General features: G+C 43.0%; 1 protein-coding gene across 1 annotated transcript in view; it reads right to left on the bottom strand.

Annotated features, from left to right (window-relative positions):
* DEK1 (calpain-type cysteine protease family) overlaps positions 1 to 23,923 on the bottom strand; it is an 86,086-nt gene extending 62,163 nt beyond the window's left edge. The window contains exons 1-4 of the mRNA XM_087393623.1: positions 22,560 to 23,923; positions 10,378 to 10,631; positions 9,166 to 9,348; positions 7,027 to 7,162 (exon numbers count right to left, since the gene is read on the bottom strand). Of these exons, the coding sequence (XP_087249749.1) occupies positions 7,027 to 7,162; positions 9,166 to 9,348; positions 10,378 to 10,631; positions 22,560 to 22,702 (716 nt within the window). The 5' untranslated portion in view covers positions 22,703 to 23,923. The remainder of the gene's footprint in view (positions 1 to 7,026; positions 7,163 to 9,165; positions 9,349 to 10,377; positions 10,632 to 22,559) is intronic.
* Positions 23,924 to 26,168: the final 2,245 nt, after the last annotated feature.

Consider the following 26,168-nt stretch of genomic DNA (forward strand, 5'->3'; position numbering starts at 1 on the left):
TCTCGATTTCCGCAGTGCCGCGGTGACATTTTCTTGCAGGTCACATTTCTTGTGCAACACTCAGAGAACCTCAGTTGAGCCACGCTTGGCCAGGGCGCATCGAGTTTACTCGGTCCCTAACTGTCCATCGTTGACAGTGCTCAAAAGGTTCCTCATTGAGTGTTTGTACGTTGGGATCTGTGTATGTCATTTCTACACAGGGCAGTATATGCATTACACTATTGGTTGATTTTGTCAGAGAGATTTTCACATTGCATGCTACCTCAGTGTTGAGGTGTTCTTCACTTGGTTAAGGTGTCAGATCAAGGGGCTTTTGCCCAGATTTTGTTTGATAGCACTTGGGTTACCGACAGAGATCTTCAGATGCATTTTATCCCCTTGGCAGAAGGGTGATTGCTTGGGATTTATCCCATTTTCTGTTGCAGGTTTTGTGACAGGCTGAAGTGTCATTTTTTTTTTGTGTATGCCAAGTGGTTTATGCATATTAACTCAGTGCAATACCTCATCTGAGGTAGGAGAAGTGATCAGTACAGCCAGTACAGCAGTGTTTACAGCAGTGTTTTGTGTTTTGTCAGCTGATGATGCACTGTTAAAGCACTTGTGGAACAGCTGCAGCATTCTGGATTTACTGTTTATGCCTATTTGAGCACGGTACAGTGTGTCAGAAGGTACAGCGATTGCAGGGACATTTACTGTTTTGCTGCAGATTTTCCTGACAGTAAAAAACAGCACTATTGTGAGTGCTCCTGGCTCTTGATAGAGCAGGTTTTTTCTGAGAAATCAGAATTTTTATTCAGTCCTTTTTACTTCCAGGGAGTCAGATACTTTCCTTATCTGATATGGCATCAGGGGGAGGTGAATCTTCAATTTTGAACATAAAGAAACTGGAAGGAGCACACAATTATGCATTATGGGCAGAACAGTGCTTGAATGTACTTCTGTTAAAGAAGATTTCTAAGCCCATAAGGGTGAAGGGTGTCAAGCCATCTGACATGGCAGCTGATGACTGGGAAGAGCTTGATTTGTCCGCAAGGGCAGCTATCATGCTCACTATTTCTGATACTCTTGTGTTCAATGTTCAGGCTGAAAAGACCTCTTATGGCCTATGGCAGAGGCTAGAAGAGTTGTATGCCCAAAAGAGCTCAGCCAGTAAGGTTTATTGCTTGAAGAAGCTGGTTGATCTTCGCATGAAGGAAGGTACAGCTATGACCTCACACTTGAGTGAGTTCAATGCCATCTTTACACAGCTTATTGCACAGGGATTGAACCTTGATGAGGAGTTCAAGGCTACTTTCTTGTTGTGTACCCTCCCTGAGAGTTGGGACACTTTCAAGACCACCCTGTCAAATTCGAATGTCACTCTTATGTATGCTGATGTAGAGAGCTCTCTCCTTATGGAGGAGATGAGCAGGAAGAATAATGCGAGCAGCAAGTCTTCAAATGCCTTGTACAGGATAGAGGCAGGACTCAGCAGAAGGGGAGATCTGCTAGTAAGTCCAAATCCCGTAGTCAGTCCCGTGGCAAAAAGGATATTGAATGCTTTTATTGTGGCAAGAAGGGACATGTGAAGTCTAACTGCTTCAAGTTCGTACGGGATCAGAAAGCCAAGAAGGCTGAAACAAAGGATGCAAGCAATGGAAGCAAAGGCAAAGGCAAGGCCAAGGCAGATGACTTGGATGCAGTGAATGTTGCAGCAGACGACAGTGACAATGACATACATGATGTTTTATGCTCTTCTGCTATAATAGCACATGCTTTGGTTATTGATGGCCATGACATGCACACCTGGCTCTTGGACTCAGGTGCTTCTTTTCATGTTACTCCTCATAGGGAGTGGTTTACTTCCTACACAGATACTTATGGAGTTGTTCATCTTGGGAACAACTATGCATGTCAGATTGCAGGGATTGGCAGTATACAGATAGTATTCCCTGATGGACGCATATTTATGCTTGATGGTGTTCGCCATGTGCCGCAATCAAGAAAAATCTGATTAGCACTGGCTTATTGGATGACAGTGGTTACCACACCACATTTGGGGATTCCAAATGGGTGATTACTGATGGCCAGGCTGTAGTGGCTGAGGGTTTTAAGAGTGATACCTTGTACCCTCTTTATGTTTCCAGTGTGGGTAATCATGTTGTTGCCATAACCGAGCTGCCAAAGGTTTCATTGTGGCATAGCCGGTTAGGACACATGTCTGTTAAAGGAATGCAAGAACTGTCACGTTTGGGTTATCTGCCGTTTCTTTCTTTTTCAGATTTGCCTACTTGTGATCATTGCATATTTGGCAAGCATTCTGTGACTCCTCATAAGAGGAGAACTCCCCAGAATAGAGCACCGCTTGATCTAGTGCACACTGATTTGTGTGAGATGCCACAGTTATCACTAGGGGGTTGCAAAATATTTTATTACTTTCATTGATGATGCCACACGCAAAGTGTGGGTCTATTTCTTGAAGCATAAGGGCGATGCCTTAGATGCTTTCAAGAAGTTTGTCGCTCAGGTTGAGAATCGGACAGGTCGTAGGCTGAAATAACTCAGATCCGATAATGGGGGTGAGTATGTGTCACATGCTTTTGTGCAGTTTTGCGAAGCTAAGGGCATCAAACAGGAACTCACAGCCCCTCATAATGCATCTCAAAATGGTGCAAGTGAGCGGATGGATCGAACTATTCAGGAGAAGGTTCGATGTATGTTGTCTTATGCTGCATTACCCCATGGCTTTTGGGCAGAAGCCGTGCAAACAGCAGTTCACATTATTAACAGGTCGCCAAACAAGGTTTTGGAGTTGAAAGTGCCAGAGGAGGTGTGGTCTGGCAAGCCACCTTCATATAAGCACTTACGTGTATTTGGCTGCGAGTGCTTTGCTCATGTACGCAAAGAACTGCGCACCAAACTGGATCCAAAGTCTATCAGATGCATCTTTATGGGTTATGGTGACGAAGGTAAAATGGGGTACAGGTTATGGGATCCCGTTAAACGGAAGATTATACGCAGCAATGATGTCATCTTTAAAGAGGATAGTGTACACAAGGAACCCGTGCAACCTGTGGAATACAGGAGGGTTATTTATGATGATGTTGGACAGCAAAGAATGCCCATTTATATGCAGCAGCAGGCTGCTGCAGATAACCCTGTTCAAGAGGGTATACAGGCTGAAAATCAGCCAGATAATTTTGCCAATGATGCACCACTGGATATGCCAGCAGATGGGGCTGTAGAACAGCCAGATATGGTGGTACAGCCACCCGTCATGCATGACGAACAGGCTGGACAGCAGCCTAATCCAGAACATTTTGTTAGGAGGAGCACCCGTGTACAACGGCCTCCTACCAGGTTTGTTCCAGGAGCCAATAATGTGGCTGATTTTATCATGCTGACAGATTGTGGTGAGCCTTCCAGCTTCAAGGAAGCTATGGGAAGAACAGAGAAAAAGAAGTGGGAGAAAGCCATGCAGTCAGAAATGGACTCCCTACTTCAAAATGATACATGGGACTTGGTGCAGCTACCTGCAGGCAGAAAGGTTTTGCCATGCAAGTGGGTTTACAAAGTCAAATTGGATTCAAATGCTTTACCGAGGTATAAGGCCAGATTGGTTGCCAAGGGATTTAAGCAGGAGAAGGGCATTGACTTTGATGAGATCTTTTCCCCTGTAGTCAAGATGACTACTTTGAGAGCAGTGTTAGCTCTTGTTGCTCATGACGACATGGATTTATGTCAGATGGATGTGAAGACAGCCTTTCTTCACGGAGATCTCCATGATGAGATCTATATGAGTCAGCCAGAGGGATATGCTGTTAAAGGGAAAGAGCAGCTTGTGTGTAAGCTCAAGAGGAGCTTGTATGGACTCAAGCAGGCGCCAAGAGAATGGTACAAGAAGTTTGATGCCTTCATGCAGTCCCAAGGGTATCATAGGTGTGAGACCGATCATTGTTTGTACACCAAACGGGCAAAGGATGGCAGTTTGATGCTACTCATTCTATATGTGGATGACATGCTTATTGCCAGTAAATCTGAGCATGAGATTAGTGCTTTGAAGAAACAACTGCATAAGTCTTTTGACATGAAAGACTTGGGTGATGCAAATCATATTCTTGGCATGCGGATTACTCGTGACAGGTCCAAGGGACTTTTGTTTCTGTCACAAAAGGAGTACATTGACAAAGTATTGCAGAGGTTTAAAATGGAGGGAGGGAAGTCTATTAGTACCCCGTTGCCTCCACATTTAAAACTCAGCAGTAAGGACAGCCCCAGATCAGATGATGATAAGGCTGAGATGGCCAAGGTTCCGTATGCATCTGCAGTTGGTTCTTTGATGTATGCCATGGTTGCCACTCGTCCGGATATTGCTTTTGCGGTGAGAGTCATCAGCAGGTATATGGCAAATCCAGGCAAGCGGCACTGGGAAGCAGTGAAAGGTGTCTTGAGGTATCTCAAGGGTACCAAAGACTTGTGCATATGCTATGGTAAGCAGGATGCATTGGTGCATGGTTTTACAGATTCAGACTATGCAGGGAATGCAGATAACCGGAAGTCTACTATCGGTAATATTTTCACATTTGCAGGAGGTGCTATATCATGGGTGTCTCGGTTGCAGAAATGCATTGCACTGTCAACTACTGAAGCTGAATATGTTGCAGCCACTGAGGCTTGCAAGGAAGCAATATGGCTTACTCGGCTGGTGGGAGACTTGGGCATTACAGGAGATATGCCAGTTTTGCATTGTGATAGTCAGAGTGCTATCATGTTGGCAAAGAATCCGGTCTTTCATCAGAAGACCAAGCACATAGATGTGAAATATCATTTCATCAGGGAGGTACTGGAAGACAAGCGACTTGAGCTTGTGAAGGTGCATACTGATGATAATCCTGCAGATTTGCTAACTAAGAGCTTGCCTACAGAGCGGTTTGCACATTGCCGCCACATCATGGGATTAGGATAAGACCATTCTTATTTTATGGTCTTGTATACAGTAACTGTATATTGCTGAAATTTTTATTCTTTTCTCCCCTTTAGGCACATTGGCCTTTAGGTGGGAGGTTGTTGGGGTAAAGGCACATTGCCACCCCTTTATTAAAGATAAGACATCTATGACTGTCTTAAGACAGTCATAGGGTAAAACCTAATCCTAATAAAACTAATGAGTTTGTGGTGTGGCTCATCACTTCACACCCGCACACTTGAGTCTTCTCTCTCTCACTCACTCTCTCCCCCTTTGCTCTTCTTCCTGTTTCCTTCCCTCTCACCTTGTAAGTGACTTCAATGCACGTACAGGGAACAGGCAAGTGGGCATAGTGGACTTTGGATCAGAACCCCTCAGAGTACTAGAGATGGGCCCAACAAAGCTTGAGATAGTAAGGCACTCAGAGGATGCACCACATGTGACAGGGTAAGAGTCTTTTGCAAATTGGCCTCATCTCATAGCAAGAGCATCCATACCTTGAGTCTTGAGTTAGAATACAAATTGAAGAAGCTCCACGCAAAGGTTATGCATAGATCTCCACTGTAACTCTTCTTTTACTTTGATCAAAAGGCCATTGTCTTGTTTTATATATGTTCATCTCCATACTTGGCAATTTGCAAAACTTCTCCAGGGCATCTTACTGCCTTTGCAAACCTCAGCTCATAATACCTTTAGGTGTAGGAAAGGAGTTTCAAAATCTCTCTGTAAATGTTAAACATACATCTCCTGTGTAACCAGGATCAAAAATCCATGCAAAACTGCAAGAATCCATTTGAATAGCACCTGTCCAACATCTCACAGAACCCAATGGTACTTAAGTACCCCACTGCATGCACTCAAGTATTATTGAGGCAGACTGCTAGCATCATCCACCTAAGATGAATGCATTTTTAAGTAATGGAAACAATCATTTCCTGCCTCTTTACCTGCCTCCAAGCAAACAATGCCCATGGGGATGACAAATGAGAGGTTTACTAAAGAGCACATGGAGATTTCCTCAGACAGTAATAATATGTTTGTATCACTCATTCAGAAAATAAAAAGGCAACATAATTAACAGTATGATATTGTCGAACAGTACATTGGTGCCTACAGAAAGGCACCCATAATTCAATAATGACGTGCAAACATGTATCAAAATGCAGAAAGTCTATCAAGTGACTAAAAGTATGCCATAAATGAAAAGAAATAGGCCTGCAGTATAAATAGAACTACAGAAACTGGAGACAGAATTGACATGATCTCAGGACATGCATGCATCTATAGGCAAATATCAAACTTTATGTAGTCACCTAGCCAACCCTGCACTCAAGAAGCTGAGACAAGCACATACACCTAAAAACTGTTGACATGCACGAACTATTTACCAATCTGCCCCTTCAGGCTTAACAATCTGAACTATATTTGAGCTCTGATTTCAAGATAGAAAGGTGGCCATTTTCTGCCTATCTGTATAGGCCCAGACAAATGAGACACAGGATAAGTGCGCTTGTTTACATTTAAGGATTTTGCATCTCTATCAATTCTACAGATAAGAATGCATATAATGTGTGTCTAAACAGTTCTGAAGTGTCCATAAAAGAGTACGCATGCTTCAAGAATGAATTTCGCAATGTAAGGATTAACGTAAGCCATGAACAAGAAGTGTAAAGAACATGCCTAAAGTACTTATAAAAACCACAAACACGAGAGAGAAGCTCTTCTTCCAAAAACTCAACTCAAACTCCAAAAAGACATCCATTTGAAGACTATGATGATCATTGTAAAACTTTCAATTACTCTGAACAGGAAAGGGCTACCATTGATCTACGATGGACGCCTGCTTCTTAGTTGTACACAGACTGTTTGATGAGGAGCAACTCTGCTTTGCTGACCCACAAAAACTCACACAGACAACTGAACAAAAGCAATAACGTTGTGCAAATTAAAAAACCCTTCTCTTGTTTACCACTACATTTTGTATTCTGGATTTGAGCATCAGTAAGGGAACATGTTGCCAGCACAATCTCATTCATACAAAACTAAGTTCGAAAAATAAAGAAAGGCTTTTTTTCTCCCACCTTCTACGCTTTTGCATAGTGGAGTCTTTTGGATCAGGTGGCTCTGGAAGACAAGCTACACGACCAACTTCAATGCTATCTGCATAAGCATACTTGTAAGATCTACGCACATACTCATCCACATCTAGGCCTGCTCCTGAAGACCACATCAAGACAAAACACGAAATATGGTGTCATTTACCTGCAAAATTATTAACCACTTGATCAGACCTACAAGACTGGATACCATTAAACCATCCCTTCATTGAAGGCATAATAACCACTGGAGCACAGCAAAATTAGACCACAAATCGATCCACCGATTCGAGCAATACGAGTTGGGCATTCATCAAGCAATATCGGTTGGGCATTCAATGTCCAATCACTCATGGAATCAGCTAAAAAAGTGTATTTCTTAAATCTCATAGCTTAAATTAGTACAGACTTCTTTTTTTTTATGGGGGGGGGGGAGTACAGACCAGTTTATACACATAGTACTCTTGTACAAAGTGGACTTGGTATAAGTAAATAATATCCTGTAAAGTTCACAAAACATCATGAATCGTGAAGACAATCAAGAAAAAGGGAGGATTGTGCCAAGGAATAAAAATTTCAAAGACGATGTTTTGGGGCTCATCCAGAACATGTGTTCATGATTGTCCGCAAGCACATGCACAAGTGTGTGGGGACTTTTTTTCTTCTTTTTCTCTTCTTTTTCTTTTTTTCTTTTTTTTTTTTTGGGGGGGGGGGGGGGGGGAGAGAGAGAGAGAGAGAGGGAGAATTCAAGAGACTTAAAAGAGAAAGAAGATTCGAGCAAGACAAACGCAATACGGATAAAAAGAAGTAGCCGTTTATGCGTGGGCAGGCAGGGGTGTGTGTGCGTGTGTGAGAATGAAAGGTACCAATACCCAAAAAGAAACCTCTAAGCTCATGGAGCAGATGGCGGCCGGCACCACTGTGATGATCATCAAGAAGCTAATTGAGAGAGAGAGAGAGAGAGAGAGCATTGAAGAGAAAAGAAGATTTGAGCAAGAAGAAACACAATATGGAAAAGAAGATCCGAGCAAGAGAAACACAATATGGAGAAGAAGATTTGAGCAAGAGAAACACGATATGGAGAAGAGGCACCCATGTTTGTGGAGCTCAAAGCCAAAATGTACTATACAGCCATCTACTTGTGTCACATGCCTGTGGTGAAGAAAATGAGTACGACCTGCGTTAAAGAAAAGAGAGAAAGAAAAATAAGAAAAACAAGAAGACTTGAATAACATAGAAAAAGAAGAGAGTGCACAAAAAGCCAAGCATGATTTCCTCAGAGTGTTTGTGAACCAGATTTCCGAGTGCTACTTTTGGAAAGTTTTTCTGGTTGTTTGGAATTCACCTACCTAGACAGGAGTTTTATTTATTTTTCACTTGGGTTCCCTATGGGCACTCTGGACTCTATCGAAGGACAGAAATTATAGAGTTTTTGGTGATCCAACTTTTCAATTTCCTCTTTTTTAAGGCATTCTTTTGCAGCAATCATTTTATGATTGCTTGCAAACACAGTCCATAGACCATGATGTATACTTGTCATATATTGAGATCTTCTCTTGATGTATTTGAGCACCTCCCATTTTGGGATAGTGACTTTGTAATATAATGCAAAAAAAAATTCACCAAAGGAAAAAAAAAATGCGTGTGTGTGTGTGTGAGAGAGAGAGAGAGTAGATACAAGTCGCTTTGATCTTTTCTTCACTTGAGTTCGATATTGGGGACTCTGGACTATGCCGAAAGACAGAAATCGTAGAATCTTTGGACTTTCAACATTTTCCAAGTTTCACTATTTCCAGATGTCACTTAGGCAATGTTTTTATGATTGTCTGTGTGTTCATGTAGAGAAAGAGAGAGTATATGCAAAGAGTAACTGAACAAGTTTGAAAGGAAAAAGAACGTTTAGACAGAATGGGACATGATCTCGAGAAAGCAAAGCACCAAAATTTGTACAGCTCAATGTGTGTGCGCGTGCATGCGTGCGTGCGCGTGAGAGAGAGAGAGAGAGAGGACACAGATTCAAGACAAAGAGAACTAAAATTTGCAATGACACTGATTGTAGTAGTCATTTCAAGACTCTGCAGATTTCCTTTAGAAACATCAAAACTGTCTTTGAAAGTTTCTCACCATTGAAGACCATTTTACAGATGAAGAGCATGTTGATAGCCAGAGAAATTGCAGAGACTCCAAAAAAAAGTCCAGATGCTGAGTACCACTTTGATGCACTTCTCCCAGCAGTCACATAAACTGCTGAAATCTCATATGCACACAACAAAGCCACGGCTACTAAAAGCAGCATAGCAACAGCACCTGATGAAAAAATCAACACTAACCCTTGTCAGAATACGCTCAGGCATGAAAACAGCAATACAAACTTCTGCAAATTGTGTCCAGATGAAGGAAGGAGGACCGAATGCCCAGAAAAATTGCTACATTTGTAGTACAAAATTCATCCTGCAACAAAATTAAAGACGCATGTAATGAAGGGAAACACAAGGAACAAGCTGGAAATCCAGCATCAAACAGATCAATAGAACAAATACTTCATTTACCCAACCTTTCTAGAAAGACTTTTGAGTATCACACCTGAGAAGTTAAGCACAAAAAACAAGGGATTGGAAATATATTGTCACTCATAGTTCCTTGCTTTTCGTCTAGTAAGTGTCACACTTTGGATGGTCAAACTTAGGGCAACTGTTATGACAATTCAGATAATTTGGAATTTCTGCTACAAACTTTGATCAAACCAAGGTATCTCAGTTGCAATTCAACTCACACTTACAAAGGTTAATCTGAGGACTACTGCTACGACAATTTAGTCAAATCAGAGTCTCTGCTACTTTCTGTACAAGCACGGGAAACATCAGATCAAAAATTGACACAATGCACTCATATATATCATCCCAACTCTTACAAAAAGAGTCTTCCAATGTCAACTGTATCGTATTTCTGTGAAAGCAAATTGTAGCCATTGTAAAAGAACTGATCCTGTAACAGACGAGCTTAAGCAATCATCCTGGACATTCTCGTAAAAAAAGTAATCCTAATAGTTACATGTCAATAACTTAAAGTGAGCAGAACACATAACCAAAATCTCCAACAATTTTTTTCACCAAAGAAGCTACCATTTTCCTGCTTCTTCTTCTTCTTCTTCTTCTTCTAATCACCAAAGATACGTTGATTTCACAGACTTAATAGCGCTTCACTAAAACAAATGACAAGGAATACATACTAAACATTGAAACAACGCCTAATACAGAATGCTGCACTCCTCACTAGAAAATTTAATGAACCTATCCCAGAAAAGAGGAAAGTTTTAGTCAATGGTTTGCGACTTACGAGAACTTTGCCACCGTGTTCTCCACCAAAGCATGATAGCATAGAATGCAAGTAATAGCGCAGTGCCAGGCATGATCACCGCAAGGCCAATTGTATCGCGTTCCAAGAGAGCAATGAGCCTTACACCCCAGACTATCAGCACCAACAGTGGGGATAAAACTAGGCCCCACGCAATGTATGCTAATACTCCTGAGACTATGCCTAGCAACCGAAGACGCTTTATACATGTTGGCCATTCACGCATGATGACATAACTGCAAGACATACCAGATCCACCATTAAAAATACAGATTTGATCTATCTGATAGGACATTAGACTAGGCCTGATAGCCCAGAAATTAAGAACAAACGAAAATCTTCAAAATCTATGCGGCACTGAGGGTCAACCATGAGAGCCCACTTATAACTGTAGTAATAAGATGATACACAGACTTCTCATTTTTAAAAACCTTTTCAAAAACCAAATAGCATCTAAATAAGAGAAAATGTTCCTATCTAGTGATTACAGAGAGATGAAAATTACACAATTTGATGCATTTGCCGACTGTGCACCAGCTTAAGCCACCAATCTTTGAGAAATAGCATTCTCATATGCCACAATGCAAAAAGAAGAACTTGAACTGAATCATATAGATGGACAGTGAAAAGGAACACAAAACATACAAACGCATGCAAGGGACCTGATAATAAAGGTGCATCTTTTGCACAAACTGCTACTGACAACACAAATAACATATGAGAACAATAAGAGTTTACAGAGTCAGGGTGAATCCACTGACCTTCAAGCACGACAGCCCATTGGACATCTAATCCTTGCCAAAACAGAAATCTACTTATAACTAAAACCAAAAGAAGAGCAGAAAAGGGACTCACAAGAATCCCAAAAAAAGACAGCTTTCCGGCACCATGCCAATTGCGTTGACAACTTCTAAAGCATCTAATACTACGCAACAAAGCTAAAGCTCAATAAGAAGGCCAAGAATAGCTATATATAGATAGCAATGTGGAATCTCTTTAGTACCTGTAAAGGCCTCCACCTTTGGGTACCCACCTTGGTAATAATACTCTGACCTGGCCAATCAAACTAACAATAGTCATTAGGTAACAGGACCCCTTAGGGTTGAGCCAGCGAGATCAGCAGCCAGTTATACGTACTGCCTCAAATCAACCATGAGCTTAAGGTCTAACCACTGAAAGCTAATCTGACTGAAAGTAATGTCATGAGTTCCATAACATATGCCCCTTCCACCAGCCTACTACTCCTTAGGCCAACAGGTCGTGTGGTCTCGGAAATCCTTCTCCCAAGATGCCCATGAACTAAGCCCCTGGCTTGTATCAACAAGCCTAGCTCCAGCAATTCTTAGCCTTTGGCTCTAATTATAGAAGTCATTACCCACATAGCTTGCTTCTCCATACTTACTTTTCTTCTTGGATTAACTCTGTACAAAAGATCTTAAACCTCATCCATGCTAGCTCCACTGTCAACCTTAGGTTATTCCTCACAATTATCCAATCACAGCTAAAGCTCTACTTAGCCTTGTTAGAAACGTAACATTCATCACCCCTTAAATTAAATTTGTGTCCTCATAAATGGAGGTGTGTAGATCTAAAAACTAATTGCACTGACCCTTGGCAAGCCTGGACAGCTGTACAGGTCACCATACTGCTGCCACTGATCCCACGCCTCCTGCCTCTCTCCTTTGCAGCCCTTTTCTTGCTGCTTCTGGTGCGCACTCTTGCAGATGCTGTGCCCATCATTTGGCTCATGTCTGGGATCTTTCCAGCCCTACAGCAAGCCCCTGAAAGTATTCTTTGGTGGCCCTTTGGTCTGCCTCAAATGAACCAGGATCTCTCTCTGCTGTCCATATGGCAGCCATCTTGCTGCCCACATGGCACCCTCAATCCATCCCTCTACAGGTTCATCTACTACCCATTTACATGGTGAGGTGTCAACCCCCTGAGCTCTCCTCACTTGGGGGCTCACAGGTGGGGCACTTTGTTGGAATATGGAAGCAAGAACTAGAACTAGAAACTGGAAATGAAATAACAAGACTGAAAGACTAGAAATACCTTGAGAAGAGTGTAGACAAGACACAAGCTAGACTGATAGTTTACAATGATGTGACCCATTGAATATATGGGCCAAAGTACAAGACATAAGCAAGAGTGCTTATGGGATAATTGTAAAAGTGCCACATGGCACATACTCAAGACATAAAGACTAGACTTAGACTTAGACTATTGTAGACTAGGAAATAGTACACTTAGTGTGCACTTATTTCCAACACCCTCCTTAAGTGGACACTAGGAGTAAGACAGAAAGACAAGACTAGAAGACAGACATAAAGACTGATAGACTGAGAGACAAGATAGAAGACATGACAGACAAAAGATCCTGAGACACCCCTCCTCAAGTGATATCCTCATATGGGTCCACAAGGGTAGGGACAAGATGGATCTAAAACACAGTCGGATTGATAGACAAATAGACAGACAGACAAGACTAGATAGACAGAAGACTGATTGTAGACAAATAGAAAGACCAAGACACTAGAACCCCTTGACCTACATTATCGGTGGTTAAGGTGGTAGACAAGAAATAGAAATAATCAAAAAGCCCACTTCTCATCATGTGAGGAAGGAACAGCAGGATCAGCTGATGGAGATGTTGCAGCAACATGGGCTGAGGTAGATGCAGGAGCTGATGTAGAGGTTTTGGAGTAGCAGTCCCTCTCCCGGTGACTATCACGGCCACAAATAGTGCATGGATGAGCCTTGAAACAATCCTTCTCCACATGATTAGTTTTGCCACAATGGGTGCAAGGCTTTCTTACCTTAGAACTTCCTTTCTTTGCTAAAAATGCAGTGTCAGTTACCTTTCGTTGTTGAGTTCTTTCTTCCTCTTGGAGAGCATTGATGATACCCTCAAGAGAAGGATTATTATGATACTTGAAGGTAGTGACAAGAGTAGCATAGGAGTCAGGTAAGCTTTTGAGAAGCACAACAATAGCAATATCTTCGGAGATGGGAGACTTGACTGACGCAAGCTGAACCATAAGACTGCGAAGATAATTAACATGAGAGGCTATAGTAGCTCCTTCTTGCATATGTAGATCAAAGAATGAGATCATAAGTGCAATCTTAGAGTTTTTAGATCGGGCTCCAAAAAGAGTATCCAAAGTGATCCATGCTTAAGGAGCAGACTGTATGTCGGAGATGTGATGAATGTAATCATCTCCAAGGCCGAGCAATATGATAGCATAGGCTTTGTCGTTCTTGGCAGCGACAACTTGCTCAGATGGACCTTCGGGAGCATCACGGTAAACAATGTCCCAAAGGCCTTCTTTCATAAGATGGCACTTGATTTTGATCTGCCAAGTATGAAATTGGACCCATTGAATTTGTCGATAGATATGAGAGAATGAGAGGAAGATGCCATGTGGGAAGGTCTAACCTCTTGCTAGGATGCAAGGGCAGTGTCTATTCCCTTACAATATTGCAGAAATAAATGAGAGGAAGAGATCCCAGAAGCCGGTTCTCTCATCACTTTGTCAGGGCCATAGCATATGACAGCCCATTGAAGCAGAAGGAACCAGTAAAAAAGGAGAGACTGTTCAGCAAACTGAAAGAGGCAAAGCTTGGTACCTTAATCCCGGGCAGAGGTAGAGGTGCAAAAGAATGCAGATCTCCGTGAAGATGGAGCTGGAGAAGTCGGAGAAGTCGGCCTGTGCATGTACGGATTCCGTACAGTCGTACGGACTGTACGGACTGTACGAGCAACTGACGATGTACGGACGGCGAGTAGAGTAGAAAGTACGGCCAACGTACGGAGTACGGGCGACGTACGGACGGCGTACGACGACATACGGACGGCGGAGTACGGACGACGTACGGACGGCGGAGTACGGACGACGTACGGCGGCGTACAGAATTCGGGCAACGCTGTACGGATAGCAGGGGTGGGTGCTAGACTGCGCAGATCTGTCGGTGACAGCAGGTGTTGCGCAAATCTGGCGCAGAGATTTGGAGCAGGAATACATGCAGCAGAGTCGCGCAGATCTGGAGCGCAATGGCGGGGCAGAAAGAGGGGCAGATCTGCAACAGGGGAGAGAAGAGGCAGATCTGAGCGGGGGGGCAGATCTGTATCTGAGGACAGACTTGAGAAGAGAGAAGAGGGAGAAGAGGGATCAACCTAGCTCTGATACCATGTTGGAATATGGAAGCAAGAACTAGAACTAGAAACTGGAAATGAAATAACAAGACTGAAAGACTAGAAATACTTTGAGAAGAGTGTACACAAGACACAAGCTAGACTGATAGTTTACAATGATGTGACCCATTGAATATATGGGCCAAAGTACAAGACATAAAGCAAGAGTGCTTATGGGATAATTGTAGAAGTGCCACATGGCACATACTCAAGACATAAAGACTAGACTTAGACTTAGACTATTGTAGACTAGGAAATAGTACACTTAGAGTGCACTTATCTCCAACACACTTCCCTATTCTTCCAACATTAAAGTCATAGCCACAAAAGGAAGAGTGGGCTTTGACTACAGTCAAAACATGGGGCCCAAAGTTGGCAAAGGAAACTTGCAACCGGTCAAAAAGTCCTTGAAGCGGTTTATTACGAAAAGCTTCAAAGGCAACAAGGAAAATAGAATGTTGGTAAGAGGGACAAATGCTTTAGAAGAATGACCACTCAATATAGAGCACTCACAAAAATAAGGTCTCCCATACAGCACAAAATGATGGATAAAATTCAACCTAGCAAGAAAGGAATGGCTTATAGGAAAGAGTTGAATCCCATGCTCACTTATGGAGAACAAGATGGAAGAACTACAAGGTGGAGTTCAGAGTGAAGAAACCAACCAGCTTGCCAGTGATCCAAGAGGCACACAAAGAAGAGCACAAAAGAACAAAGGAGACATCCGTCTTCAGCAAAAGTTTGAAAAGCTCAATATATACCTAGATGAATCCAGGAACATTCCCAAACTCATCCTCTAAAAACACAACATAGTGCAGTTTCAATCTCATGATAGTCACTCACAAGGTTGAAAACCATAAACTCCATCATGCATAGCAGGGACTAGCTACTATGACATCCCCACTGACGTCATCAGCGCCCAACAGTGGGTGTAGACCATAGTATAAAAATATGCTCTCACACATACAAATCCACACACCCACACATACTTGAGCATCCATTTATACAAAGTCTTCGTACCGAGTTTCTGTCAGCACTCCGGAGGTGAAGGGCAGACTCAGCATGATGAAGGCTAGCACTAAAGGAGAAGGCTAATCAAAAGGTAGTCCAAAATCTCTTCATTCAAGCTACAACTGCTTGTGAAGTCTAAACATTTTCATTTTAGTCTCTCCCCAACGAGCATCTAAATCTAAATCTAGCTGATAGGGCAACGCACCATTTAAGATAGAAAGAATTATCACAATACCAGCAGGCCGCAACTTGGACGAAAACTTCACAAGGTGAAATTTGCATGTCCGCTAATACGGCAGAAGCATATACCTAGATGAATCCAGGAACATTCCCAAACTCATCCTCTAAAAACACAACATAGTGCAGTTTCAATCTCATGATAGTCACTCACAAGGTTGAAAACCATAAACTCCATCATGCATAGCAGGGACTAGCTACTATGACATCCCCACTGACGTCATCAGCGCCCAACAGTGGGTGTAGACCATAGTATAAAAATATGCTCTCACACATACAAATCCACACACCCACACATACTTGAGCATCCATTTATACAAAGTCTTCGTACCGAGTTTCTGTCAGCACTCCGGAGGTGAAGGGCAGACTCAGCCATGATGAAGGCTAGCACTAAAGGAGAAGGCTAATCAAAAGGTAGTCCAAAATCTCTTCATTCAAGCTACAACTGCTTGTGAAGTCTAAACATTTTCATTTTAGTCTCTCCCCAACGAGCATCTAAATCTAAATCTAGCTGATAGGGCAACGCACCATTTAAGATAGAAAGAATTATCACAATACCAGCAGGCCGCAACTTGGACGAAAACTAGAATTATATAGAGAAATATACATACACAAAGACATTGTGTCTGGTTCATCAAAGCATAAACTAAGAACAAAAAACAGAACTTCAACAAACTAATATAGAAAGTCCAAATAAATGGCGCAATGTAGGTTTTATGTCTGTGAAGTTTTCATTACATAAACATGCACACAAACAAGAAGCTTGGCATGCAAGCACTTTGGAATTCCAAATTCATTCACCCAAAAAAGACCAATATAGACAGCCCAAAATAAATGGCACCTTGTATGTCAACAAACTAGCATTTTTTTGCCTACAGAATTTTACAATACATAAACAAGTACACAAACAAGAATTTTTGGCATGCAACTACATTGGAATTGCAAATTCATTCACTGAACAGAACCTGGGATATTCTGACTTGAACTGAATTTTAGAGATCTACTAACAGCGAGTTACCAAGAAAATCAATTCAGAAACAAAGAGTCTATAACACTTGCCCAATTTCAAAACTTATATTTTTAAGTTTAAAATTGGGCCAAATCTTGCCAAAGGGTTGGCATGCCAAAAGCTTATATGTGGATGACCGATTCATTTGTGTAAATTTCCTCATGCTCACGACTCTACACCCCATGGATTTCTTTATAATGTGAGACCTCCCAACACACACATATAACTACTTGATGTTGGAATGTAAGGGTCAATGCCCCACCTGTGAGCCCCCATATGAGAGCCCTCCACTTTTTGCAGGCGCCTATTGCTGAGGGATCCCAGCACTTCTGCCCATACACTGGGCTCACAACCAGCCTAAACCAGGGCCTAATGCCAGCTACATGTGCTGACCAGGGAGGCCACATGTGCCCATGTGGCACCTTCTACACGCATCATGATGTAGATGTCAAGTTCCCAAGGCACATGAGCACATACCGACGGTGAGTTGGAAAGCATCTAGTGGTGCATAGGACAGGAGCAAGGATACTGTGTAGGAGTACTCAAGCCTACTACAAAGTTTCGCAGCAGTTTAGAAGGAGTTTGCAGAAAGGTGGTACAGCATACAGTGTCGTTTAGGATGCCTACCTCAGCCACATATACTGGAGGCGTTGGTACATATTTTGGACAGGTTTTGTACTACATCTATATGTGAGATCTTCTGGTTGTGCATCTCAGTGTTTTCTCCCCTGGTTCTGATATCTACTTGTGTACACATGCTCAAGTGTGATTTAAGTAGTTGTAGTATCCTGGCATATCTTTGTCATTAGGATGACTTGTGTTCTCAGTTGGTGATGCAAGGTCATTGATCTTCTACATGGTGTTAGGTCTAGAGATAGAGGCTTAGAGGTGTGTCTTCCAACATAGTTTTATCCATACGTTACCATACGGCAAACGCATATGGGTACGGAATTATGATTGGAGTATGGTTCAGCCCCTGGGGCTGAATCACACGTGACCTTAATTTTACCCCCCCCAAAAAAAAGGAAAATATACATTGTACAAAGCTGACAGGTTGGGACTCCTATTTATAAATTCCAATGCTCAAGCGTGCTGCGTGGACTCCAAAACACGTACGAAACTGATAATGAAACATGTTTGTAAAGGCCTGGGAATCCTGTTTTTCCCCCAAAGAAGGTCAAGTATGATTGGCCGTACCACGGAATAATTTATTTCATACGTATGGTTCAGCCAACCATATGTGTACGGATCCAACTACGTCTTCCAACGTGTTATCAGAGCCAAGGGATGCAAAGTCTTGGTAAAATCCAGTAAGCCTTGGAGGTGTGTTTTCCAACACGGTATCAAAGCCAAGGGAGGTAAAATCCAGGTATCCTACTCAACAGACCAACTTTGAAACTGAGGTGGAGGCTCTTGCTCAAAGCAAGGAGAGTGACTCGGACTCGGTCAAATGTGCTTTGGATCAAGTGAAGGCTTGCAGAACGAGAGCGAAGGTAATTGTTTGACAAAGATTTCAAGGAATCCACACAGGCATCCATGGCATCTTGTACCCACTTTGGGGAGAAAGGGATGCTAGATCAGAAAAAAAGAAAGAAAGATATATTAACATCCACGGGCGGCCTCACGGGCCTATGGGACAAAGTACACAGAAAAGCGAACTCATACAAGTCTCAGTGGGCTGAAGCAAAGGGTACGCTAGGACCCTTGCTGAGTACTAATCTATGCTAACAGAATCATAATCATAGAAAAAAAATCAACTACAACTGCAGAGTGGGCCATATCAATCTATCTATCCAGAGCAATTACCCAAACTAGAAAAGGTAATGGAGGTGCAGGTTCATGGACCTGACGATGCCGACATCATCAACGTGTTTCTGAAAGCTTCTCATAAGAACTGAAGGAGCTTCCCTTCGACTGAGCGGGGATCAAACCACAATGTGTCACTGACAGGGGAAGTTGGAATCTAAGGGTCAATGCACCCGTGAGCCCCCATATGAGGAGGACAAAGGGGAATGACACCTGCATCATGATGTGTGTAGAAAGTCCTATGTGGGGGATGGAATGGAGCTGCCAGGTGGGCAGTATATTGGTGTCCTTAGTTTAATTTTTGGGCAACCACATGGATCACCCTGATCAGCACATATGGCTGACATTAGGCCCTGGTTTAGGTAGGTTATGAGCCCTGTCTATGGGCAGAAGAGCTGGAAGAACACCCAGCAATGACCGCTTGCAAAAAATGAAGGGCTAGGCCATTTACAGGCCCAGCCCTAAGTCTCGTTCTCCCAGCATCAGCCAGAGCAGCACTTCAGCAACCAGCCTCACCAGCACGCAGGCCCCCCCAGCAGCTGCTTCAGCCTCCATAGGCTCTCAAGTCTCCATATCCAATGCTCATGTGGAAGCAAATCTCAGCCATTAGCTATAGCCAAGATCAACCATGTTCAGCCAAACCTAGCCCCTTCGGGCAATAGATCCAGCCTGTACATTGAGGCCCCTCCAGGTGTCGTCTACCTGAGTTAGCTCTCCCCTCCATCCTTCGGCCTCATTAGGACATCAACTGGGATGGTCACAACCCACTCCCCCAAGGTCACCATCAATACAAACATGCCTGTAAGTGATGATGGCAATGCCCAGGCTGCCCACAAAAACAAGTGGGCCACTAGTGAAGCAGCTATTAACCCAAGCTGCTTTGTTAGCCATGATGCAGGCACTGATGCAGATGCAGGGTCCAGGCCCAGCAGTAAAGCAATGAAGCAAATGAAAGCCCTCAGTCAGAGGCTCTTATCAAGAGGGCCTTACAGCTCTAGGATGCATGTGCCACTGAAAGCGTTTGGTTCAAGAGGCCAAAGAAGAACGGCACTATACCCTGCAAGAGGCCAAGGATGAGCATGAGCAGGACCATGTAGCCAGAGAACAGAACCACGAGAATCAGACGCTAAAGAAGCACCGGAACCAACACTGATCCTGTCTCTGTTCTAAGCCTTAGTAGCATAGCCTGCCTTACCAATTCCACCACCCCAGTGTCCTCATTTCCCACAAAACTAAATTTCAAGAAGTATGATGGAAAAACAAAACCTTTCGTACACTAATCTTGGCTAAAGCGATTCAAGGGTTATTTTTCCATTATGTACACAAAAAGTGCATCCTTTCTTCCATGCACCCCACAGGAGAAGCCGTCACTTGAAGTGGCACGCAGAGCACTACAACACACAGCTGGACATAGCCATAGATGTTGGGAGGAGTTCATTAAGGACCTACGAGTTTGCAACCACATTATACAGACCATCTTCATGCCCAATGTATTGTGCATATGCAACAATGTGCTGGCCAAGCTGGGGTAGAAAGGAAAAATCTCTTCTTCAACCAAGAACCAAGGGTTTCCCCTGCACCTTTCTAATGTATCCTTCCATGTCTCGTGGAAATCCTTTGTGCAAATGTCATTGTGAATCTAGATACTTACCATCTAATGGCTCCACCATCAACTTTCAAGCTTGACCTTGCTTTCCCTACATTTCTCATCCTGCACAATGCTTTAGGACAGGGTGATTATTTCCCTCCACACTGAGAGCATTTGTTTGCCCTATTTTGACTTTCCATTATTGCCCTTTCTTTTAATCTGATCCTTCTATTGTACCACCGGGTGACTCTTTCCCTCCACACTGAGAGCATTTGTTTGCCCTATTTTCACTTTCCATAATCCATTATTGCCCTTTCTTTCAATCTGATCCTTCTATTGTACCGCCACCTTTAGAGCCACACTTTGCATCCTCTGGTTGTGGGCTTGGCATAACCCATTTTACTGCCTGTCAATGTATGATACCTTTGAACTCGCATAGCATGCCATTCCAGTAATTGGGCCTTGTAATCTGCATCAATCAATCCTAAAATGTACTTAGAAGCTTGTAGGAATTTTATTCAAAATGTTCATTCAAATCGCTCCAAAATCCTGTGTATGCTCATGCAAACCACCAGAAGAGATACACCGAGGACGAATGACCAGCCAAAGTTGGTGACCATAAGTTTCTTCGGATCTGTCCAAAGTTAGTGACCATAAGTTTCTTCTGATCTGTCCAGTGACCACATGTGTGTTGAGTCCTCCAGATGTATGTCTACGCCTGTTTTATCATCCCTGCTGAAATAGCCAGCTTAGTGAGCCAGTTGTCCAACCATTTTGGGTGCCAGTCCTGACTAAAGTATGCACAGTCAGTATGTCTCGGAACTATTTGCCATGAGTGTTAGCAGCATCATAAATCATTGAGTCCCTCTGCAGTGCCAGGTAAGACATAAACAGAACAAAATGTCATGTCCATGCTGACCATGCCGGTAGCAATCCTGAATGTTGCTGGGACACTGCATTTACAATACTCAGACCCTGCCCTTCGATTTCACTGATTATTCAACAGCCACCACGTTGGCATTTTTAGAGTACATGTATAATGTGGACTTCTCCATGCAGTTACACCATGGCTTACGACAGCAAACCCCACAGTAAGAACCATTCAACTGTCTTCATCTCTAGCAACAAATCCAAGAATTCTCTCCTGGAAGGCAGAGTGTACTAAGGGGAGATAGCCTGTTCAGGTGCTCTGGTGCCTTGCGTGCCAAGAATAGCCCATTCCAACATAGAGCACCATAAAATGTCTTAAAGTTGTCAAAATCTCACAAATAATCTTGGTCAAACAAGTCAAGCTCCCAGGTATGATAGTAGCACCCAGAAGTTGAAAAACAGTTTCTGCTTGGAAAGCTTCTCAAAATGGGTTGTTTGGTCTATGAATCGCTTCTCTTTAAAAAAAAGTATTCATATGGTCCTTTACAGTAGGCATCCGAGATAAAGTTCCATCTATTGCATTGAATCTGCGCACTTTCTCTGGTCTCAAGTGCCACCCCCACCCCTGCCCAGCAAAAAGCTAAAGAGAAACAAAAAAACTCTACAAGGCTCTTGACTTAACTGGTGTGTTGGCTTTGTATATGGTCCTACAGGGTCATCCTGGAAACAGTGGATTTGAGTTTCAAAGAAATGAAGACACTAGAGGAAAATGCCAGCTTATCTCTAGTGCCCATACAAGACAACTGGCGATTCTTTATACTGAAAAAGGATTCATGAACTATTACTTCTCACAGGAGCATACTGCTGCAGCGAAGCTTTGACAGTATGATGGAAATGGATAGTCCCTTAGATAGGGTTTAGCCCTACCTATTTGGAACTGATCCGCAACCTCCAGACACAGTATCTTAGCAAGCACCTATGAAAAAACTATCAACAGCAGCGCTTCAAATCAAGAATGGCACACCTGACTGGCAAAGCAATACATAGTAGGATTCTGATGTGTTCAAGGGAAAAACACCTATGAGCTGCGTTATTTGAGCTCGATGAGGAAACCCATGCCAGGTCCTCAGGGTTCTAAAGCAGAAGATTACAAACCTGTACTATAACACGTGTAGAAGGATAATATCTGAGAGCATTTTCAAAATGTCAAGACCTTCGCAAAAAGAATTAACTGTCGCAAAACACTCACAACCAAATGGCTTAAACCGTTACTCGACTCGTTTTCAGCTAGACGTACCAGACTCGGTGCAGTTTAAGTCCTGAAAATATAGCATAAGACCTTGTCTTGGATTTAATACAGCTAGCTTTGATTACAGAAGAAACAATAAAAACGAGGCGCAAACGAATACATAATTCCTACCAGGATCTCCAAGTGCCCATAAGAAACAAACCTGTACAGTCGCCATGGTCTCCAGTTCACTACACACAAAATCGCCACTGAAACAGCAGTGAGCACAGAAAAGGCCGTGCCGTACGCAGCACATGCTATGATGACTCCATGGCGATCTTCTTCGATGGCACCCCCCATTGTCATAAATCCAGCAGCTTCATTCACCCCCTCTGCCGGGAAGGCTAGCCCCAAAAGATCGGAACTCTTTGCATTTTGCCAATGCAAAGCACAAGCGAAATAGATATTCCCGCACTGCAGCACCTAGAGCCAGTCTGTGTGCCCCACGTGTGGACATTGCATCCTAGGTCGTTGCCTTGGCACAGATCCATTAAAATTGGACACCTATAATGCGCTCATCTGCGAAGCCACTGATACGCGTAGTATCAACCGTTGCACGAAGACTTCTTTTTCGTGCATCAACACTTTACGATTCCCCTGGTTATGTAACAGTTCGGCTTCACCCAAAGGCTTGTTTGGTTCCGGTCGCAATCAGCCTCCGTTCTGAAGTGGCAGACAAACGGTACCCACCGTTGGCCTATTTCTGCTTTGCAAAAGAAGCTGCATCGGGCTAAGCCGCCAGTTCTTAATTACCGACCCTTGAACGGATCCATGAAAACAGGGTAGGGAATAGTGGTACAAGATAGAGTCGCGGACAGTACTGCCCGAGAATATTTAGGACCTCATTCCAGAGAAATAGAGCGATCGAAGACTCGGTCTGCACGATGGATGACTTGATAGCTGGAGAAGTTCGGGGAAGCATACACAAGAGACTGAAATGCAAACCTGCTAAAGAATGGTAGTGGCATCAGACTGCTGGGGCGTGGAGTAGATGCCACCTTCCAATTTTTTGGGAAAACGGACGTTGTCGCAATGCTCGACGTGGAACGATCACCAACAACAGCGCGAATTGGAAGCAGGGAGGGGGAACCCACGAACCCAAAAGGTCGAAAAGGAGAGGGAGGCAGGGGAGAAAGAAGGCAGAGGGGGGCACAGGGAAAGAGGAAAAATGCAGGGGGAAGGGGTCCAAGAGGGGCAGTGGAGGAAATGCAGAGGAGAATTGAGGGGAGGGAAGAGATGAAAGGGGCAGATCTGAGGGAAGGAGGAAGGGGAGGTAAGAAAGGGAGGAAGCTAAGAGGCTTGGTTGGTAATGAGATTGGAAGAGAGTTTTGTGAGAGAGGGAGGAGCTATACTCTGTGTGCTATGTTCTGTGCTCTGTTCTATGCTCTGTTCTGTGCTCTGTTCTGTGCTATGTTTTCTCTGTGTGCTATGCTCTGTGTGTGTGTGTGAGTGAGTGAGAGAGAGAGAGAGAGAGAGAGAGAGATTGTTTGGGAAGTAGCACCCACTCAAACAACCAAGCAAACCCACATCATAGCAGTACAGAGTAAGTAGTAGTAGTAGTAGTAGTGGTGGTAGAAGAAGAGTGTTTTGTGCTTATGACTTTGTAGAGACGCTTGGTTGACGGCGCCGTCTGTCCCTGCCGTTTGCCGTAACCCTCTTTTCCTGCCTAACCCATCCATCCTCTCCTCCCCCCTTTTTGAAATTGCTCTGCTCAGTCGCCCTCTCTCTTACCCGCTCCCCCTTTTCACATTCACACACCCTTTTCCTTCTTACCCAACATCATTACCTCGCACCTCCCTATTCTACCCCCCTCCACCCCCCTCTCCTTCACTCCCCCCCCCCCCCCTGCAAGTTGCTCACTCCCCCTTCACATTTACCTGCTTTGCACTTCATGGTTTCAATTTCTTCACACCCTACTCCTTACCGGAAGTCCAGCTCCCCAAAAGGGCACTTTGTGTGGGTCCCAATGCTCTTTCTCGCCTCCATACATGATAACCTACTTCAATCCTTCTAGTCATTCTACATTAGATTCCTTTAGGGTATTACAAGAAGTCAAGTGCCCAAATGGGACTTTGTGTAGATTCAAGAGACCTTCCAATGCTCTATGTCACCTACATGCATGATAGCCTATTGCAACCCTTCTACATTAGATTACTCATGATGCTTGTATAGTTTTCCTTGTAGGTTACTCCCTTCCTAGCTTGTATTTATTTCATTTGGATCATTGAGGTATGCTTGCTCAGAATCACCATAGTCTCTATTTACTTCTCAACAGTTCATAGTTTGACATGTCAAACATGTAGAGAGGCACTAGTCACCTTTTTTACTATTTTATTTATGTCTTTTGCTATGTTTTGTCTTCATTTATTACACAAGCATTACCTCTCCATTCTCTAGCACCCACTCTCCTTCACTTGCTCCACATGCAAGTTGCTCACACCCTTCAACTAGTCACTCTCATGGCCCTCCACGCTTCACATGTGAAATCTACTTTGCGGCTCATGATTTCAATCTATTCAAACCCTAAGGACTTACCTGGACGTCAATTGCCCAAAAGGGACTTTGTGCAAGTTCAAGACAACTTCCAAGGCTCTATGACGCCTGCATGTATGATAGCCTCTTTCAATCCTTCTAGTCATTCTATATTCCAATGCTCGTATGGTTTTCCTTGTCATGCTTATAGGTTATTCCCTTCCTAGCTTATTATTTATTTCACTTGGATCGTTGAGGTATGCTTGCTAAGAATCACCAAAGTCTATATTTGCTTCCTAAGAGTTCATTGTTTGACATGTCAAACGTGTAGAGAGGCACCACTCACCTCTGTGATTGCTTTGTTTATGTCTTTTACTATGTTTTGACTTCATTTATTGCCTCTCTCTCTCTCTCTCTCTCTCTCTCTCACACACACACACACACAAGAAGAACAATACAAATTTGTTGAGCTCCATGGACTGCCTCAATGGATTTTGGAATAATGTTGATTATTGAGAACGTCAATAGTAGAGCAAAGCATTTAGTGAAAGGATTATAGACAGCATCAATAGTATTAGCAAGCATATAGTGATTACAGAGAACGTCAATAGTAGCAAGCATTTAGTGAATCAAAATGCATCACATGTCAAAACATTCATCATAGTTTTATGGCAACCGCATAAGGCATCTCTACGATCGTTGCATAAGGCATCTCTATGATCGTTGCATAATGCACATAACACAATTTCACTACACTATGACTTCGTTCTCTATAAATAAATTTGTACAAGTCTCTGTTTTGGAGATAAGCTCTTGCAAATTAGTTTCTTGCAACTAGATCCCTACAACTCAGTTTTTGCAATTAGAATTCATGCAGCTCTGTTTTTGGGATTAAAATTTTTGCAAATAGATCCTTGTATGGGAGGAAACCTTCACACCAACGATTCAATTGCACTAAATCTGAGCTTGAAATCCATTCACTAAATGCTTTGATAATTACACTAAATACTGAGAATGTCAATAAAGAGAAAGTCAATGGTAGCAAGCATTTACAATGTCTATTATAGAGAACCTCAATAGTAGCATGTCAACCTTGTAGTAAATGCTTGCTACTATTAACATTCTCTGTAATCAACATTGTAAATGCTTGCTACTATTGACATTCTCTTTATTGACGTTCGGTGAATTTAGTGCAATTAGCAAGCATTTAGTGAATGGGTTTCAAGCTCAGATTTAGTGCAATTGAATTGTTGCTGCAAAGGTTTCCTCCCATACAAGTATCTATTTGCAATAATTTTAA

This window comes from Dipteris shenzhenensis, chromosome 22, assembly GCF_047967505.1.
Source record: "Dipteris shenzhenensis isolate YYH24624 ecotype China chromosome 22, Dip_SZ_1.0, whole genome shotgun sequence".
Classification (NCBI taxonomy): Eukaryota; Viridiplantae; Streptophyta; class Polypodiopsida; order Gleicheniales; family Dipteridaceae; genus Dipteris; species Dipteris shenzhenensis.